The 21,641-nt window shown below is 36.8% G+C and overlaps 2 protein-coding genes across 11 annotated transcripts in view; both read right to left on the bottom strand.

Annotated features, from left to right (window-relative positions):
- The window catches only part of slc8a2a (solute carrier family 8 member 2a), a 155,362-nt gene that overhangs the window by 73,450 nt on the left and 60,271 nt on the right, over window positions 1-21,641 (bottom strand). The window lies entirely within an intron of this gene.
- Window positions 1-21,641, bottom strand: part of mark4a (MAP/microtubule affinity-regulating kinase 4a) — a 76,008-nt gene that overhangs the window by 11,302 nt on the left and 43,065 nt on the right. For 5 of the 9 annotated variants that reach the window (XM_087253758.1, XM_087253754.1, XM_087253756.1 and 2 more), the window contains exons 4-15: window positions 14,340-14,388; window positions 13,016-13,081; window positions 12,756-12,826; window positions 12,581-12,637; window positions 12,063-12,299; window positions 9,345-9,464; window positions 9,025-9,124; window positions 8,784-8,893; window positions 6,193-6,367; window positions 5,897-6,108; window positions 4,649-4,752; window positions 4,281-4,565 (exon numbers count right to left, since the gene is read on the bottom strand). In XM_087253758.1, the coding sequence (XP_087109884.1) occupies window positions 4,281-4,565; window positions 4,649-4,752; window positions 5,897-6,108; window positions 6,193-6,367; window positions 8,784-8,893; window positions 9,025-9,124; window positions 9,345-9,464; window positions 12,063-12,299; window positions 12,581-12,637; window positions 12,756-12,826; window positions 13,016-13,081; window positions 14,340-14,388 (1,586 nt within the window). Of the gene's footprint in view, window positions 1-4,280; window positions 4,566-4,648; window positions 4,753-5,896; window positions 6,121-6,192; window positions 6,368-8,783; window positions 8,894-9,024; window positions 9,125-9,344; window positions 9,465-12,062; window positions 12,300-12,580; window positions 12,638-12,755; window positions 12,827-13,015; window positions 13,082-14,339; window positions 14,389-21,641 lie in introns of all 9 variants that reach the window. The other 4 variants (XM_087253757.1, XM_087253753.1, XM_087253755.1 and 1 more) reach the window with 1 other exon arrangement.

Here is a 21,641-nt window from a genome sequence, read left to right as displayed (position 1 = left end):
TGTTCAACGAATGGTTAAAGTAAATGTGGCAACCGCTGGTGCTAGAAAAAAGACTGAATATTTTTATATTGAGGTATTGAAAGCCACAGGGCTGTTGATGAACAAGAATTGCTTTTTGTCAGTGTAATGCACCAGTTATGTTTCCAAGCATGGTAGATTACTTCCATGAGAGCATAACAGTTCTGCCCTTCACATCACTTGGGGCCACATGTATCAACGCTGTGTACGCACAAAAACTTTGCGTATGCCAGATTTCACGCTCACGTTTGGATTTACTAACGATGAAATGAACATGAGAATGTGTGTTGGTCAACGCCAACTTCATGCCTGGCGTACGTTCATTTCTAGTGTGTGTTTGTTATATTTCCATTGGCGACTATTAGAGGCAGTGGTGTTAAATTGCACACTACAAAGAATATTTGAGCGTGTAATGGCAGCTGTATGGGACAGGTTCATCCGCATGTCTAGCAGGTATACAAGATTTCCATACCATGTAGTTGACCAGCCAAACATTAAAGCGCAATTTGCAGCGGTCGCCGGTTTTCCCAATGTAATCGGAGTGATCGACTGCACATACATTGCTATAAAGGTGCCACCTGAAGACGAATTTGCATACGTGAATCAGAAACATTTCCATTCAATAAATGTGCAAATAACATATGATGCACACACTTATTAATGATTCATACTTGTCTTCCTCGTGATGAATAGTAGACAAAATCTGATATGTAAAAAAAAAAAAAAGAATGAGTTCATCAGACGCTGGATTCGAACCGAGTTCATGCTCAAACGTGTCAAAACATGTTACTATGCGTTTTACGAGCTGCGCCACTCACGCTGTTAAAGGTGCTACAAACATTTACACTTTTACATCACACTATTTCTTTTTTAATCCACTCAGTGCAATGTTTAGACCCAACTTTGTTAACCGCATCAGCTCAACTCTCTCTATTCTTTTCTTTTGTTGTTAATTCCGGAGGACAAACTTGCAAATAACACCGTTTTTCTCCGGTCTACCTCTGAAAGCAGCACCTCCAATACATATTCTGCTCAAAGTTTCTCTTTTTGCTTGCTTTTGCCATTGCTTTTTCGTTGGGTTTTGCCGAAGTAGAGTCATTAGCATATTCATATGGGGGAGGAGGCAGGGAGGGGTTTTGCGCTTGTGCACGAGCGCTCAGTTTCAAGTTCATTCGGATGTACGAAGAGAATATGCATGTAATTCGGAGTACGCAGTTTTACGAAATTTTTTACTGCGTACGCAATGTTTTAGTATGATTTCAACGCAAGTCTTCGTACATGAGGCCCCTGGGCTTTGATCTGTACCTCAGCTCTTTCTGATGCAATTACTACTGCAGGAAAAAACCTTGTCTGATCGTTCAATGATCGTAAACAATAATCTCCATTGGGTCAGTCAGACTTAAGAAATATTTAAAAGTAATGTCACTAAAACATTTAAGACCTAAAAAGGCTTTTTAAGAACCCTGAGTCACTTTCATTATCCATTCAATAGTCCTGTGAGAACGAGTGACCTTTGGCAAAGTGTTTTGGCCTTGTCTGAAGATTTAGTTTAAAGTGTACATTCATTAAAATGACCACAAAGCAATTACTAACAATAGTGGTTCATTAGTTTCTTATTTACCATTCATTCATTCATTTTTCTTCGGTTTAGCCCCTTTATTAATCAGGGGTCACCACAGCGGAATGAACCACCAACTTATCCAGCATACGTTTTACACAGCGGATGTCCTTCTAGTTGCAATTCAGTACTGGGAAACACCTATACACTCTCACATGCACACACAAACACTAGGGACAATTTTGCTTTATCAATTCAACTGTACCATGTTTTTAGACTTTGGGGAAACCGGAGCACCCAGAGGAAACCCCCCCCCCCCCCCCCCCCACACACACACATGGGGAGAACATACAAACTCCACACAGAACTGCCAACTGACTCGGGACTCAAACTAGTGACCTTTTTGCTGTGAGCCACCATGTCACATTCTTATTTACCCGAAAGCCAAAAATAAAGAAATGGTTTCAATAAAATTAGATGAATCAATATGCCTTCCAATGTGTTGTGATTTTCAGCCAAGTTATGGCTCTGTTCTTATATAAGGAGAGGTGTTACTGATTGTGAGAACTGAATTTTTAAAAACATATTTCAGATCCGGAACAAAATCTGACTACAACCAGTATGATAAATTTGTCCTTTTTCAGCAAAGAACACACTGTACAATTTACAATAGTCCTTCAAGATTGTTGCTTGTCAGACTGTACGAACATGTTCCCAGCTTTAAGCCATGTCATACCGAGGGATCTCTGCTGTCATTAATGCCAGACTGGCTGAAGACAAGTCAAGAGTTTTACATCATCAGTCCAAGAAACTGCACCACATTCACATGCAGAACTCAACTGGTAGCTAGCAACCACAAAAATGATCTTTTACCAATAAGGCAGCTGATTTTAAATCAGATTCCAGCTGCCATAGGGAGCATTGCATTTCTTTCCATTAAAGAATGGTTCAACCTAAAAGAAAAAAAAAATTAAACTGTCATTAATTACTCACCATCATGTTGTACCAATCCCCCTTAGATATTCGTTCATCTTTGGAACATACACGAAGATGTTTTAGATTAAACCAGTGAGCTCTCTCATCCCCCATACATGAGTCCAGTAACTGAACCAAAAACATTCCATATAACGTCAGCGGTCAGTTTGCCTATATCTTCTGTCCCATATTAGTGTGTCAGAATGCACATTTACTACAGGCAGTACAACACATTGCCATTACATCAAGCAGAGCAACACACAATTGTTGTGTTATCCATAGTAAAATGCACACCCTGATCTGAAATGGCAGACAATTGCAATAAAAAATGTTTTTACCACAAAAATTTTCTTTAAGCTCCATTTGATTACAGTTGAACCACTGAGGTCACATGGAATGTTTTGACAATGTTTTTGGTTTCTTTTCTTGACTTTAGAATGTCTTGGGACTGCTGCTGAGGTTTCAGAGAGCTCTCGTAATATACTGATAATATCTTCATTTGTTTTCTGATGATGAATGAAAGTCTCATTGAAACGATATGAAGGTGAGTAATTAATAACAGAATTTCTATTTTTTGTGTGAATTATTCCCCTTAATTGTTTATGACATGATACCCTGTATGGTGGCACAGTGGTTAGCACTGTCATCTCACAGCAACAAGGTTGCTTCCAGTTGGCATTTCTGTGTGGAGTTTGAATTTTCTCCAGTTCGTGTTGGTTTCCTCTGGGTGCTGCCCCCACAGGTATAGGTAAATTGGATAAATTAGTGTATAGGTATGTGAATGACAATCCCTCCACAGTGCTAAGTTGTGGCTGAAAGGACATCCACTGCTTAAAACATATGCCAGAGTAGTTGGTGGTTCCACTGTAGATAATTTATGCAACCCAGGCTCATTCTGAAAATGTACCTGTATATACATTTCTGGCGAGTGGCAAATGTGTCCAAGGAGCTATGTTGTTTCGCAATTTTTATTTTGATGAATTCATACAGAGGCTGCTGTGTCCACTTTTTGAGATCTCAAATTTTTTTTGTGAGTGCCATTCGTGCATGCTCTTCTCGCCTAAATCCGCCAGAGGCCACTGTTGACTGACTGTTTGACTGGCTGAATGACTGGCTGACTGATCGACTGACCCACCCTCCTCCCTCCCTGAACCCAACCAATAGTGTTTTCTAAACTTGTTTAATTTATTTTTTAGCTTTTGTTTTTGTTTAACCTACTTTCTGGAACCATTCTTTGCCAGACTCGAACCCTGTCATCATGGTCAACTCGTCTCTGCGTCCGCTGACGCACATGGCGAGCTAACTGAACAAACTGGTAACAGCGGGAAAGCCATCCATATGGAGGTAAGTGGTCAGCTGGTAAGCGCGAAAAGGAATGGCATCATACCGCCTCATATCGTTCGGTTTAAAGACGAAATGGAGCCATACGTACATCTGGCTTGATAATTCGCAATCTCCAGAAACGTATATAGGGCTTTATTTTCAGAATGAGTCTATGTTGAATTATGGACTAAGCCAAAGCAAAATGAATGAATGGTACCTCTATCTCTAACAGCATTAACACCTAGAAGTGATTAAAATTAAAGTGAGCTGCCAACCTCCAGCAATAAAACCTTTGTCAGTGTAAACAAGTCACAAGAACCACTTCTCCCTGGATCAGAGCTTCCTCATCTAAATGATGGTTTACTCATTTCTCTGTCGGGTGATGATATGTAGTCTCTTCTCTTACCTGCGTGTGAGTTTGGAGGTGAGTTTGCTGAACAGATTAGAAGTGGCCCGGCTGCGGGCATTGGCCGGCAGGGCTCCGGCGTCATGGCTGAGGGTGGGCGATGTGGGTGGAGGTCCATAGGTAGGCGGTACACGGTCACGGAGCTGACCCCCATGGAAGGTGCTCCGGATGGTGGATCCACGGGTCAGCCGACATCGCTCGCCAGAGGACGAGGAGGAGGAGGCTCCCGCTCCCACAATACTGAGGGTGGAGGGAGAGGTGGGGGGTAGGCGGTGGGACAGAGAGCTGAGGACAGACACAACAGACGTTATTAGTGTAAGAGCACTACATTATGCAGCAGAGTTTTTGCGCATGTATGTTTTTGACACCTGTTGTCTTTGCCGTTCTGCAGCAGAGAGTGTCGGTCAGTGCTGGAACGATCCGTACATACATATGTGTTTCTGCGGGTCATAGTGCTTCCTGGGATATTGTTCTATAGCAGAGATGGAACACAAAAGGTCATTAGATCAGCCATTAGCATCAGAGTCAAATTTACACATGGCCTTTTTATCTAATGTAAATAACCCATTTTGGTAACACTGCATGAAGGGGTGTTCATAAGACTGTTATGACTTTTATTATCATGACATGACATGATAGAGAACAATTTGGTAAATCCTTAATGCTGATAGTGTGAAATAGAACTAATTGGAATGCAGAACAACCCATTTGCTCATGCTCATTGAGCAAGCTCATACACAAGTCCAATTTTATGCATATAAATGACATTTTCTCAACAAAATTGTAGCTAGTGAAAATGGCTAGTGGGTTGTAATGTTGGAAAAATACTAGCCACAGTGGCTGCTGATCAAAAAAATAATAATATCAAGCCCTGTAAACATTTATTTGAATTGAATATTCTGTAATATATTAAAAGTAATTGCTGCCACTTTTGATTATCTAAATGCCTTGTCCCTGAAGTATTCATACCTCTAACCTTTATATACAATGAATGAGTGTGGTTTATTTATGAACTAATTTCGAGAGGATCACGTGCTTATGATTGAACACAGCTGGTACTGCATTAGCTCCGTATATTTGCACCAAAAAGATGCATACGAACACACTATAAACTACCAAAGCTTTCTATTCCAGTCATCATTGTCTTGAAGAATCCCCCCTTCTACCCCTACTCCTCTCCTTCTCTGATAGGGCGATATGGCGGCCCAGTGGGTAGCACTATTGGCGCACCAAAGAACACTGCTGGTTCGGCCCTCTCCATACGTTCTCTGGCGTTTCTGTATGGACTTTGCAAATTCTCCCCATGTTCGCATGGGTTTTCCCCAATCGCATGGGTTTCCTCCCACCATCCAAAGACATACACCATAAGTAAATTGACTACTTCAAAGTAGCATCCTAAGGCAACTTATATTTCAGCAGTTCAGACGTTGAGGAGTTCTCGAGACTTACCTGAGCTCAAACTCTCCTTTCGCCTTTCAAACGGGAGGGAGCCCTGGGCTCAAGGATATTCTGAGCTCAGGGCTCTCTCCTGGGACAGCATGCCAAATACGCTTTATTATCAGTCATCAGCTAAGTGTGAACTCTTGAAATGATTAAATAAAAAACATGTTTCTCACAGTGGTGGCTGTCATCTCCTTGCGTCGATCAGGTATCTCAGCCTTGTTGGGGTTGTTGGCGGTGCTGACCATTGGACTTGATGGTGGCAGAGTCCGACTGCCCATAACGCTACAGCTGGCCTTCCTTGGTGGCATGCGGCTCTCACGAAGCTCACGATCTCCGCCGCTGGTTGGGCTTCGCTTAGGGTGCATCACAGGCATGCTGGGACCACCTGCAGAGCAAACTAACAATAATTATAATCATTAACTGCTCGAAGTATATTTTAATTTAGACTTTAAGCTCAAGTATCTCTTACAGAAATCACTGTGCCGTCGCTGGCGGTGGTAGGTAGAGGCGCTGCGCTGAGTCTTGCTGTGTGAGGATGAGGAAGATGATGAAGAGGAGGAGTGTTTGTTGGTTCCATTGGTAATTGGGCTCGGACGCACCCGCGGCAATGTCATACTGCCGCTAACTCGTGACTCAGCACCATCCTGTGATCAAACGCAAGTTGAGGGAATTAAAAATGTCTTTGTATTGAACCATTGGTATGAGAATTTTGGTTTGGTTGGTAATATGTGGCCACCCCAATATGATTTTGCTGTTGATAATATTAATTTAAATGCAATTACTTAATATCACAATATTTCAATAAATAAATTACTAAATAAATTGCATGGACAAAAATTGGCTGGTTGTATCTCAGGGATGAACCGCTGACGACCACGACAGATAAGCTAACTTGACCACAACAATTCCAAGTTTGCTTACATTATTAAAAAAAAAAATGATATAACATAATTTGTTTCCTATTTTTTGACGACAAGAGATAAAACACGACTTTGGGTTTACAAGATTGTACACTTTTTATTAAGAAATCCGTAACGTTGAAATAATTTTTTTTTTATATTTGATTGAAAAGCACAACCCCCCCCCCCCCCCCCAAAAAATGTAATTAATTAATTAATTGTAGACATGACATTACTGTACACTGTATAATAAAAGTATATGAAAAATAACTGACCTGAAAAGTGTTTTTAAACTAAATATAGATTTTTATTTGGTTTGCACATTATTAATCATTGCAATATTTTGGGAGTAATTCATTAAATTAATTAAAAACACATTATTTCATTTACTAGAGACAAAATTAAAACATTACACTGAATTCATAATGTTTTTGTGCCACCACAAAATTTAGTGTGGCCTCATCTGGCCACCACAAAGAAAATTTTCTGGGGGCGCCACTGCCAAAACATGAGAATATGTTTAAGGCGCGTGTCCACCAAGTGTTTTTGCATAACTAAAAATGGCAGCATTCTTTAAAACACACTGAGTGTGCTTCTGCAGCATTGCGGAAAAAAATTCTTAAGAAAGAAAAACACAAATTAAAATGTTTTTTTTTGGCTTTAGGATATCTAAGAGCTAGTGTGCTGCCAAAACAGTGACAAAATCGGCATTTAGAAGATATAAACATTTAAAGCATTTTGTTTTGTTTCTCATAAACTCTTTTGATCAATCAAACAATAAAATACAAATAGCATGTGACAAGTCTCACTCCCTTCAAGAAGCTGTTAATTTGCAGTTGAGATGACGTCCAACATAAAAAAAAAAAAATAAATAAATAAATAAATAAATAAATAATAATAATATATATATATATATATATATATATATATATATATATATATATATATATATATATATATATATATATATATATATATATATATATAGAGTTCTAATTAAATTACCAGAAAAAACACTTACAATGCAAGTATATACTGTAAGAGATATAGAGGTTTCAGACGCAGCCAGGAATTATTTACTCTTCACATTAATTGAGCCCCATACTTACACTATTCCTTCACAAGCTTATTTCTGCCAGACTATAATTCTTGGCTGTGCTTTTGTCCCTACAGCTAGAGGCTATTTTCCACTGCAGGGGACACTGTCAGATCAAGCAGATCTGTGCTGTCCACAGAAAGTGTGGACACTGAGTAAAAACACACACTGTGAAATATACAGTTGAAGTCAGAATTATTAGCCCACCTAAATTATTAGCTCCCTTGTTTATTTTTTCCCCCCAATTTCTGTTAAACGGAGAGAAAACTTTTTAACACATTTCTTTTTAATAATAACTGATTTATTTTACCTTTGCCATGATGACAGGAAATATTTAAAAAAGAAAAAAGAAATTAAAAGTGGGGCTAATAATTCTGACTTCAACTGAATATAGTGTTTTTTTTGCACTTGTTCATAACCAATACAATAAAAAAAAAAATATTTATTTTTAATAAGAAGCTGTTTTTTTTCGTTTTATATGCTGCTAAGAATACACCACAGAGGATAGGCCAAGTACACCTCCATCATTGTTCAATGTAAAAAAAAAAAAAAAAAAGATTATTTTAATAGATAAAAAAGTAAAAACAAAGATATTTCATGTCGCTATATGGACCTTTTTTCACAAGCCTGTTATGACGCGTTTAATGGTCATCAGCATGTTAAGTCCTTAAAAGTTTTTAATATTTTGATTTGTAAAAATTGTTTAAACATTTATATGCATTTATAAATGATTTTCTTTCCTTTTTCTAAAGGTCTTAATAACACCATACTGTAGTTTTTGTTTTATTATTTCAGCAAATGGGATTGTAAAAAAATTATTAGTTGTACACTCCAATTCGCTGCGCTCTAAGTTTACACAATTATGGCGAGTTCTGCTGCTGAGAAACCTGGAAATGTAAAAAAGTGTCCATTGAAAAGTTACCAACCAGTGACACCACTGACCCATGAATTTTGTGAATCGTTACACCCCTAATAAATAGCTAAAACAACATAATGCATTTTATTCTTCATGATATAACATTTTACAGAATATATCTGCACATCTGACATTTACAGATGCATTACCTCAGTCTTCAGGCCCAACAGTAGATATGTCGCTGTGACTTCATTATATTTCTGATTGAGTAAAGAGTCCTTAATCTCCTCTGTAGTGAAACCCATCCCGACCATAATCTCTGAAGAGGCAGAGAAATCCATGACATTTTCCAGACACAATAAGTCTAAGTATAGATTTAATACATTAACATAATAAGACAGTAAGTGAAGTCAAACAGACATTAAAACATTACAATTTCCTACTGCTTACCAATGCGGTTGGCGTCACTGTAGTCTTCAGTTGGCTCAATGTGTGGCTTTAACTCATCACCATCATGGCCTGCATTCATCCATTTATCCTTCATCACTTGCTGTGGAGGAAATATCAGCATCCAGATTACACAAATTTACCAGTTCAGCCAGTTAGCTGATTGACTTTATAACTCAAATTGCACACAAATAATAGTTTCAAATAAAGGACTTCCAGCAAATGCATGCTGTACATTTTAAGACATTACAGCTATCATTCTGTTTCTAGGGTTATCCTTTATATCCGTTATATCCAGTGTTTATGTGTGTAAATGTAGGCACCTCTAGAGTGCAACGTTTGCTGGGATTGAGCACAAGAAATCTGCGCAGAATCCCCTCACAGTCTGTGGACATGTAGAAGGGCACACGGTACTTTCCCCTCAACACTCGCTCACGCAGCTCCTGGAAAACACACATGCACCAGCAAACAATGAGACGAAAACATATGAGTGTGTCTTTTAGAATTTAAAAATAAGAGGTTTATTTAAAAAAAACAACAAGAACATAAATAAAATGTGCTTTTAAAAGGTTAAACAAAAACATTCATGTACTTTCCAGTGGACAAATGAAATGACTGAGAGCTAATGCATACTGTCCTGTATATTCTTAGACTTTATAGCCATCATAATCTTTCTAGTGTCATATTCAGGGTTTTAGAGTGAATTTATGTATGTGCACAACATCCCAATCAATACAAGAGAGTGTCTTGATACAAAACGACCCAACTGGTTGTCAGACACTTTTAACATGTGATGCAATTTTTTTTTTACTTTAACATCATGATTGGTATGTCTCATCTAAAGGCTTTTGCGATGTACAGTTTGAAGATACATTTTAGCTGAAAGACCTGACAAGGTTTTATGTATTAACATGAAACAGTGAGTTATTAATTCAATAATAATAAGTTAATTACTCAAATAGGTATACAATGTCCTATATGCTACAAACATCACGTTTGTTTAGTGTCCTAATAACCTGAAGTCATCTACCTGCCAATATGTAGTTACATTACACAGCCCTGATGGCACATGTACTAATATGTTTCCTGATATTTTCTATGCAAATTTATGTGCAAGACAGGAATTTTGCATAGAAATTATGTGAATAAAGCAGCGTTTCCATCCAATCAAAGTGAACAAAATTGTCACTTCCTGATTAACAGGCACCAAATATCAACAGTAAAAACAGAACTTGCTGCGGTAGGAGAAGTTGTGTGAATTTTTTTCCTTATTTAATAAATGACTTGCGCCTCAGAAGACAAATGTCGACACGCAATGAATGTGCTGTGGCATTTGAAGGCTTCAGACGAGGAGCACAGACGCTCTTGATTCTGTATGTAATTAATAATATAATAACACTAATACTGAAATAGTTAAGCTATTTTAGAATGACCAAAACAACATTTCAGATGCTTTAGAATGTTCTCAGCCTGCTGGTTTGTCCTTTCACACACATTTTCATCGTCACATCATCTCATATAACAAAATCACATGATTTTTTTTATGTGCATACTGGAATTTTATCAGTAAAAGTGTTTCCATTGAAGTTTATGCAAATTTTTTCTAATTGAATATGAATATTATCCTACTCGGTTATGCGCATACGGTTTTTAGGCGCATTTTCAAAATTCATGCGCATCTTGCCATTTCCATCAACCGTTTTTTATGCGCATATCCAAAATACGCATAAAATAGGTGGATGGAAACATAGCCACAGAGAAGTGTATTTGATGTATGTTTTACATCTATAAGACATATTTATTGGAGTGTTTGCTCATCTACATTACGTCTGTTAAAGGTCCCAGATTAGACAGACGTGGTTAGTTGGTTTGTGGTACGCTTAAAAGCATACATTATATAAGCCACGTTCACTGTTTTTCTTAAGGCCTTGCTAATTTCTCCATGTGGATTTAATTTAAGCAATTTTTCTACATTTTTAACACTAAAACTTTGAGAATTCTATAACTAGGTATGCTAGAAGCGACACGTAACTATTTTTATTGTTGTAACATAGCCTATAATTGTCTACAAGTGTGTACTGTACCTCACTTTGTCAAGCAGGAGAACAAAGTTTTTCCGGAAGTTAAAGATAATTGTTTAAATTATTTATTAAATTTCCCATTTATTGATTTTTATTAACGTCTACCCCCACCCTAACCCTAAACCCAATTGTCACAGTAATGTAACAACAGTAGTTGTATCAAGTACTATTTATGATATCGATTTAATTGCCCAATAAGTTGCACTTTTTAACGCCCACCCCCACCCCAACCCTAAACCCAACTGTCACAACACTGTAAAAATATTAATTATTGTTATACAGTTTCATAATAAAAGCTGCTATATTGATGTGCATATCGCACTTCCGGCCGGCCGCGTATCTGATCTAGACTTTACCGAAAGACATGTCTGAAGTGTGTTTGCTATCAGAAAATTATGTTTTAGATAGTAAAAGGTGGCTAGGCAACAGAGCCATGCACATTCAAAGGCATAGGGAAAAGTAGCAGATGCTGAAATGCATGCAGTCAATTGGATCACTATAGCCAAGGTTGAAACTTAGGACCCTTGTGTTTTGTAATTTTAATAAAATAGCCATGTTAGAATTTCATATATGCACATTTAGGAAAAGTCTGAATACTATAGTTATATAGGTTTTATAATAAAGTTATTACACTACAAAATTTAAAAAGTGTCAAAATGGCTGCCTCGATAGTTCTGGTGTTAAACCTTTTAGGAAAATCATTTTAGTGGTACCAATATTTCATAATATCGCTATCGGGAATTTTTCAAAGTTTCAAACACAAAAAATAATAATAAATAATGTGATTTTTTTTTTTTTAATGTGAGAAATGTCATCAACTCAATGTCACAACCACAGGTTACTACAAGCATATGGACTCCCCGATCCTCTCATTTTGGTTGGCCTTTTCCCCTGACCCTAGTCGAGTGTGTGCAGTGGCTGGATTGGATGATAGTGGCTTTAGTTACGGAGCTGCTGTACCTTAAGGTTCTGTCCATCAAAAGGAAGAGATCCGCTGACCAGTGTGTACAGGATGACCCCTAGGCTCCAGATGTCCACCTCTGGCCCGTCATACTTCTTGCCTTGGAACAGCTCTGGAGCAGCGTAAGGCGGGGAACCGCAGAAAGTGTCCAACTTATTCCCCAATGTAAACTCATTACTAAAGCCAAAGTCTGCTATCTTTATGTTGGAATCTGCATCCAACAGCAAATTCTCTGCCTACAAAGACAGAAAGAGTGAAGGACAGAAACAAAGAATTAAGTTGTAACTGTGGGAAGGAGAGACAAATAAAGAGAAAGAAAAAGGGGCAGTTCATTTGAAATGACAGTTTCATCAATTCAGATAGTCCAGAATAAAAACTCAACAAGATATATATATATATATATATATATATATATATATATATATATATATATATATATATATATATATATATATATATATATATATGAATTTGCAAAAATCATAAAATAAATAAACATTTATTTTTAATTTCATACCTTCAGATCTCTGTGAACAATATTCTTCTGATGACAGTAGTGAACAGCTGACACAATCTGAAACAATATTAGTGAACATTACCCGATTAAAATGTAAATGATAGTGCAGTTAAAACTGTAAACCAGAAGGTTATTGTGATTAATACTTTAACTTTTAAACCATTAAATGTCTCACCTGTCTGAATTTGGCTCTAGCCTCAATTTCTTTCATTCTCCCATGAGACACCAGATAATCAAACACCTCACCTGTAAAACCAAAGCACACATGAGTACTGTCCCAAATATCACAGTAGCACATGAGTATCAAAAGCATATTTGCATTGCAGCTTTGGAAAGACAAATAAACACCCTATAATGAGGACACACATCACACAGCACATTTAGCAGTATATAAAAAGTTACACAATATTATATATGCCAGACTTAAGAGCTCACCTCCACTTGCATATTCCATCACAAGATAAAGCGTCTTCTCTGTTTCGATAACCTCAAAGAGTTGCACTGCAATATATATAAAAGTCTCTGTCAATAAATACTAGGGCTGTGCGATTAATCGCCTTGCAGCACGATTTTCCCACAGTATGCTATTTGAACCAATCAAAACGCAGCATGCCTAAATAGAGCGTAAGAACAGGAGACAAATAGCCTGCATAAACAGGGATGATGAGTTCAGCACAGGAGGACTTGGTGCCCAAAAAAGTCAACATCTATGGTGTGTGATTACTTTGGATAGAGGAAGGCTGATGTATCACCGAATTAGGTAATTTGTAATACTTGTCAGTCACATATTGCGTCTAAAAGCATGTGGAAAGCACGAGGTGCGTGGATTTTTTCAGCATTCAACGCACTTTACGTTAGTGCTTCTTTGTCATTGCACTGCGTCTATCAACTGTTGTCTCAGAGGATGACAAACTAACAAAAGATTGCTGCAGTTCCGATTCAAGTTTTAGTTATGGAGAAAATGAAAATGTACTAGGTGTTTGGGTGTTCTGTGTTTCTCTGAGGTATTTAGTCAACCGAAATGTGTAATTTCTATATAAAAAAATGAAGCTGATTGCTCAATTCTTGTTACGTGTCTCGCAGTGCGCTTGCAGCAGTCTAAAAGTATTGATGTTTTTAACTGGGTGTGCATGGAATACGCGCGTGCATCACTGCCAATACGCATGCAGGCCTGCTGCTTTCATTAAAAATAATGAACTTGAGCGTGCAAAAGACGCGATATGTAAACAGACTATTTCACGGCAGCATCAGAAAGAGGTCTAGGATCTATGCATGGCAAAAAAAAAGAATCTGTGAGCACGTACAAAAGTACACGCAACTACTTCTAGCATTGTCAAGCAGAAAATAGGAGCCTACTTGTGTTTGACGGCGCGTACACACACTCACACACATACACATTCGGTAGTCTATTTATTTGTTTTGCCATAATGTTGTTCTAGAGACAATTTGTTACACCTTTACTAGGTGATTTTAATTTTTTATCCTGTTTTAGAGACAACTCACAGGTCCTTAATAAAGATCTAATTGTATTTCTTTGGGAAAATGTTGCAGATTCACAATGTAAAACGTTGTGTGTGTGTGTCAAAATCGTGATTAAAATCAAAATTGCAATAATGTTCAAGAAATTCGGGATCGGTTTCTTTTGCCCATGTTGCACAGCCCTAATAAATACCTTGAGAAAGTTTATATTTAAATAACTTTAGTTCATCATACTACCAAGTATTTATTAGAAAAGTACACACATTTGAGTGCATCTTACCAATGTTTGGGTGATGTAGAGTCTTCATGATCCGTACCTCTCTGAACAGCTGCAAAAACAGAAAAAAGAAGAAATAACATTACAGAATGAATCTTCAGAGGGTATGGAAAACAGGATAGCAATGGCATATAAACTAATGCTAAAATAAATAGATTTTCTTATCATCATCATCATCATCATCATCATTAACCTGAAGCCATACTGTTGTGTCAACTTGACAGTGTTTTATATCACCTTGTTTCCAAGAAGGAAAGTATCAATAAATGATGTAAACTGCTATAAAACAACCATAGCATGACAATACCATCATCATTCAGCTTCACTTCATGTTGATAGAAAAGCAGGACAGAAATTTCAGATATACTCAGCATCTGTAAAGTTTTAGTTCAGTAAAATTTTTGTTCTCTTTCCGTCTGCAAAAAGAACACAGTGCCCTTCTTGTTGCTGTTTAAAAGCCCCTGCAGCTGCACCAATCTGCATATGTCCCATAATATATCTCACAGTGTTCTGGAGTGTGTTCAGTAATTCAGAAGCATCCATACACCCCTTATTTCTTTAATTCACTGCAAGGCACCCATGCACAAAGCTAAAAATGCATACAGAGGTTTAATCAAACCTTTAGGAGCTTGGACATCTAATCTTGTCAATCATATCAAAATTATAAATCTGCTATAAAAGGCTTACAGAGGCTTGTCCATTCATAATGGCATTAGTGTTGTCTTTTTTATTGCATGGCCTCGTTCTCAAAATGACAAAAGGATAATTTGAAGGTTTTCTTCAACACAAGGCATCCTCTTATGCAGCAAACTTCTTAAATTTCTTTTGTGAATTTTACTATTTAAATTCTATTTTGATATAAAGAGCATCCGGAAAGTCTTTATAGTGCTTCACTTTTTCCACATGTTTTAATGCCATAGCCTTATTTCAAAATGGATTAAATTCATTTATTTCCTCAAAATTCTACACACAATACCCCATAATGACAATGTTTTGAAAATCTTTTGAAATTGTTGCGAATTTATTAAAAATAAAAACCCTGAAAAATCACATGTACATACTGTAAGTATTCACAGCCTTTGCTGTGTTTTGTTCAGTTACATATTGTTTTGTGAAATGCAAACACTTCTTTGCAAATATTAATGCTAATTTAAAAGGGGTGGTCCACTACGATATGGCACACACTCCAGACAGCAATGGGACGTGGCCAGAGGCGCTGTAATGTTGTAGCAGAGAAAGCTAAAATGCCTTCCAAATGCTGCTATTTCCACAAAGCTTGTTCGGTTTCTGTATTTGGGCCTCCAAAAGACATGACACAAAGAGAGAAGTGCTTACAATTTAATTATGTTCCAGAGAATTATAAAAAAAAAAGATATAGCTAGCATTTGACAAAGCTTCCAGAATCTTTTCCAGTTCAGTGCTAAACATTTTATATTACTTACACATGCTTATTCTAAATATTTGTAAAAGACAATTGTCGGATGTTATTTTAGAGAGCAGGCGTGAGGTTCATTTGTGTCCTCTGTGCCATTTTCTATCAGATTCTGGCTCAAACTGATACAGCTAACAGCTACTCTGACTGATAGTATATACACAGCAAAGGCACAGCACATGCATGTAGGGGTGTGATGTTTTTCCTGGTGATGTGGAGCCAATCCGCGAATCAAAGCACATTATGCTAGCAGACCAATCAGAGCCTTTAGAAATATGACAGTTATTTTACTTTTAGCTGAGTAGCTGTATACAAAACGGTTTTGGTCCCAAGTTTCCTTATTACTTTTTGAAGTGTATTATACATTTATTTAAAAAAAAAACTGATAAAATGGTTTTATTAATGGATTGCAACTCTGGATTATTGGAAATGGACAAAATAACAAAAAAAAATCTTATTTTATTTGGAAAGTACCACATCCTCAAAAACAAAATGTCTACTGACTGTACCAAATTGTAAACTATTTTTCATTGATCTAAAAAAAACCATATAATTTTTATGATACCCCTTCTATATAGAGTAATACCAAAGCGCTTAAGACATCTCAACTGCTGAAAAAAAATACTTAATGTACATGATTAATTTTGGATGTTAATTCCCTTACTGTTTTATTTATAATTCTGGACTCCCCAGTTTAATCAATTTTTTAAAAAAAGAGTAGCTGTATATAATCAAAGTAAGAAATATGTAAAAACAACGTGCTGTTCTACAAATGAAGCATGAGCACACACTGCTTTGCATCTTTTAAACACAACCAAGCCTTAAAAATACACCTTGGAACACCCCTTTAGGAAATGAAAGCGGTAAGAAATCTTTTAGCCAACTTAAATTTTTAAAAATATAACCAGCCATTAGAAATACAGTGACAGTAGAAGATCAGAGATATAAACTTTAAACTACAAAACAATCCATAAATGTAAATAACATGTAAATTATATAAACAATTATATCATGCAAAGTAGACAAAATCTCTGAGCTTTTTTCTCTGCAATACTAAAAAGCAACACTAAACATGACAGGATACACACACACTGACAAATGCTCCAGTAAACAGTGATTCCAGCATTACTATAACAGCTCATTTCAACCATATGAGTGCTCAAAAAGCCAAACGTGACTTATTCGCAATAAGGGTGGTTTACAGTTTGCGTACAGTTAACTGTGTGTGTGCGTGTGTGTGTGTGTTACAAAGCCGGGATTGAATCACAGTGGGATGTTCTGAGCCTGTGGAGAAGCGCAGCTGTCGACCTCTCCTCTCCAACACATACACCAAGCGCACAAACAAATGATGCACTTTGAAAACAAGATTTCCTGTGGCCAGATTTAAAGTGAAAGGGCAATAAGTCAAAAGACGCTGGATTAAAATGAACATCACTCAACCGTGCGCGGCAATACAGTCAATTCATCTTCATTATTTTATAGCGTTTTATACAACAGAGGTCGTTTCAAAGATGCTTCACAGAATTAAACAGGAAATGAAAGATTAAATAATGCAAATTTATAATAACGAGACCAATACAGTCAATATTGGGCTTATATCAGGTCAAAATTCAGTCAATCCAAAGTAAAATTTTTTGTTATAAAAGAAAATGTCCTGTGGTCATAAATTGATGTTATTACTGAATATTAACTGTCTTTAAGATCTGAACTAATCCAGCCCAGGCTCATTCTGATTGCGTATCCCTATATACCTCTAGAGAGAGCAAAATAAGTCCCAAGAACTACAACTTTTTTGCAGTTGAGATCTAAAATATCTTGTGCTAGTGCCACTTACGTGCTTACTGTTCTTGTGTAAATCCACTAAAGGTCCCTGTCAACTGACCGATTTACTGACTGACCAAACAACCAATCCCTCCACCCCCCTCGCCCCCTTTAAACCCAACCAATAGTGTTTTAAAAAGAAATCCAGAAAAATAAAAGCCACATTTTACCTAATTTTCACCTTGTTATTTACCACGTTATTTAATAGATCATTTTAGTTTTTATTTTTGTTTTACCCGCATTTTGGAACCATTATTCACCTTGACTTCAACCCATGTCGTGGTCAACTCCTCTCTGCATCTCAAGACTGCTGACGTACATGTCAAGCTAACCGGACAAACTGGTAACATCGAAAAAGCTGTCCATATTGAGGTAAGCGGTCAGCTGGTCAGCGAGAAAAGGAACTGTGTCATACTGCCCCATATCGTTCGTTTTAAAGAGGAAATTCAACCATAAGTAGCTCTGGGTACATAATTCGTCCATTCAAGCCATCAATAGAAAGTAATACTGTGGTTAAAAGAGTCTTGCAGGTAACAGTGCAATACTTATTTCTTATTCCAAACGCAGCAGCATAATAGCGCCATTGTGGTCCAGTGGTCAGCACATTGTGTTACAACGTCGCCGTCCTGAGTTTGAACCTCGCCTAAATAATAATGTTTATTTTTTATTTTTAGTATTAAGACATATAATACTGTTTGGGTTACTTATGTAGGTGTACATATTTTTTTTTTTTTTTTGTGTGTGACCGTCGTTACAATTGACTGGATATCTATAGGGGGTTCGCACAGAATATATGTTCAGATATTGAAGGAAAGGACATTGTGATGTTTTAAAGAATAGTGTTGGAAAATTAGCAAACGTTAGCCTTCAATATTCTCATATTTACGAAAAACATTTGAAGTTCTAAAGAAGCTGTTTCCTTGAAAAAGACTTGATAGTGTCATTAGAAACTGAATTGGAAATTACATTATTTTAATATAGTTAGTCGTGAACTGAGGTGGGCCGGTCTCAGGCTTGAAACTACAGGGCTGAAAAGGAGTCCCACTCCGGCCCTGACTGCATCTATGGCAATTCTGGCACCTCTTTCTCAGTAAACAAAATGTGAAATACTTTCAAATCAAAGACAAACTAGATTAACAAATATTAGTCTTGTGGAAGTGTTATCCTGGCAGGATACTGCACTTATTCATAACAAGGTTCCCACTTTAAGCCAGATATCAAATTCCATGACTTTCATTGACTAAGAAGATGACCTTACATTGCATTTAGGCTGCTGTTATGCTCAATATTATTAAAATGACATATTAAAATAATAACATTTTTAATAATAATGGATAATTTTAATGTTCGGGTGGCTGCAAAGTGTGCAAAGTAATAGCTTAATAGTAGATCTTGTAACTTTACATTTATCTTTTCAGTTGTCTACTTTTTAAACCCCCATTCTCTGATGTGGTCATTTTGAAGCCAAAGCTCTTAACATGTATATTATACTGGCATGTTTAATTTAGTTATTAGGTAGAGTCTGGTGACTGCATTTGACTTCAGTGACTGCCAACTGATGAGCGTGAAAGGAATAAAATGGAGCAGAAACTTGACTAGCCATAACAATAAGCATGAAAACAGTTTAATATAAAAAAATTACAATTACATTTTGATAAATGGAAACTAATATTTAAAAGTGACAAATAAAAAAAATCCTTGATTTTCCATGAATAGGAAAAAAATCTTACAAGCTGACTCTCAATGTCTGGAATAGACCTTTTAAAATTTCATGATATTCCAGAAACTCCATGACCCGCAGGAACACTGTCTTAATGACAAAAGTATGTTAGTTGCACGTGTTAAAAATTCATTTGCATGCTGCACACGCACATTTTTTATGAACGCACACCCTATGGGCCTCTATTTTAACGATCTAGGCACAAAGTCTAAAGTGCATGGCACAAAAGCATTAAGGGCGTGTCTGATTTCACTTTTGCTTTAAGGATGGAAAAATATGGTTTGCGCTGTGTCGCATGGTCTAACAGGGTTGTGCTTATTCTCTTCATAAGTAATGGGTGTGTTTTGAGCATAACGTGCATTAAACCAATTAGAGTCTCATCTCACATTCCCTTTAAGAGTCAGTTGCATCACGCCATGGTGCATTTGCTATTTACATTACAGACTTCATAAGTGGAAAAACTGAACACTTCACCAGTAACAAAACAGTTAAAGTTAAACAGATCATCTGCAGTGGTCAGCTGGTCAATTGCGCAAGTCTATTTTAGTTCCTCAAAATAGCAACGTGCCAACACACCTCTTTTCTAGACTAACACATTCATGAGTCCACAAAGAAACTTAAATAGATTTGCTATTTAAACAACGTGTTGGAAAATTAGGGTCACGCTGGTTTGAAAATAGCAACAAATTGCGGCAAACACGTCTTGCGCCGAGTGTATGATAGGACGCATGAATTCCGTTAAACAGCTTGTTTGTTTTTTTAGATCTGATTGTGCTAAAACTGTTAAAACCACACAAGATTTACATATAAACATATTTGGTTATTAGATCTAAAGTACCAGTATTAGTTAAAGGTGCAGTTGGTGATCTTCCACAATGCTAACAGCTTAGCATAAATCTCTGAATCACACTCCCTTCCCTGCCGTCCAGAAAGCGACTAGTGCTTGTCCGGCGGCATGCAGGAATTACACTCATTACTATGCCAAATTGACATGCTATTTCAGGGAGAGTATTCAGAGTAGCATGGTACACAATATAAGGAAAGTGTCACTGGTCGTCATTGTTCAAAAATGAACCAATGTGATGTGAATATAAAACCATCTTCACCTCAGTAAAGCAGGCTAGGCGGAACAGCGCTATTTACTTGTGTTTAGCGACATAACATTACCTGTTAAAACATAACATTACCTGTCTTAAAGAAATCCTTTAGCCATGGTGTCAACCTTTCTCCAGCTTGCAAAGGTAACTCCATGATTAAGGTTTTTAAAAAAGTTTTGATTCAGCAGGTTTGTACCGATCTCTCTCTCTCTCTCTCTCTCTCTCTCACTCTCTCTCTCTCTCTCTCAAGTTTGTGCAATGCACAAACGGCGGAGCTGCGTACAAACGACTGCGTAGTTGTTCAATTCTGCATTTGCTTACAGACAGTTTGGGCTACTTATCGGAATTATGAGAGATATCGGCCCGACTCTATTTAATTGGATGAACATTTTTTAGTTTTATGCCTTACCCAAAATATAATAATACATATAAACACATTTAGATCACTTACTTCAATCAATACTATTGGAATGTGAAGAGACTTTCAACCAGCAACACACAAAATGTTTCTGAAGACAATCACCTACTGCACCTTTAAGAGAAAAATAGATGCCTGACGATTGTGTAAAGATCTTAAAGTGACAGCAAACCAATTGAACAGGCTGCTGCTTGTCCTCAAGGCATAATTCTTCCAAAAATGTCAATTCTTTCAGTACTTTCTTTCTCCTAAATCTGTATCAATTTCTTTCTAGTACTAAATGCAAAAGAAGATATACTGTACTGTAGTAAAGAATATGGGTGACCAAACAGGAGCTGGCTGTACAAGGAAAAATACTATGGAAAACCGTAAAGACCGCTGAGTAAACAATGACAGAATATTAATTTTTGGTTCAACTACACCTTTAATATTGATAAAATAACAAAACTTTTTTTAAATTTGTTCATTGAATTTCTTAAATGCCACTGTTAAATGCACCTATTGTACTTGAAAAAAACAACAACTTTTGTTTGCTTTATATATTATGTGTATCTGCAATATTCTTTGTATTATGTATTAGAGCTGGGCGATATGGCAAAAATGCAATCTTGATTAATTCTTTTCCATGTTGAATGATAACAGTGTATATTTCAATATCAATTGTTGATGTTTCCAGATTTTAAAGAGTACTCCAACAATGACTGAAACCACAAATAAGAGGGTAATTTAAATAGCAAAACCTATTTTTAGTGGCCGCCAAAAATTAGCTGCATCTCTAATGTCAACACACTTATAGATTCTCATTTTTGCACAATTC

This window comes from Danio rerio, chromosome 5 (assembly GCF_052040795.2).
Source record: "Danio rerio strain M-AB ecotype USA chromosome 5, GRCz13ab, whole genome shotgun sequence".
NCBI classification, from domain to species: domain Eukaryota; kingdom Metazoa; phylum Chordata; class Actinopteri; order Cypriniformes; family Danionidae; genus Danio; species Danio rerio.
This window is presented reverse-complemented; position numbering and strand designations above follow the sequence as displayed.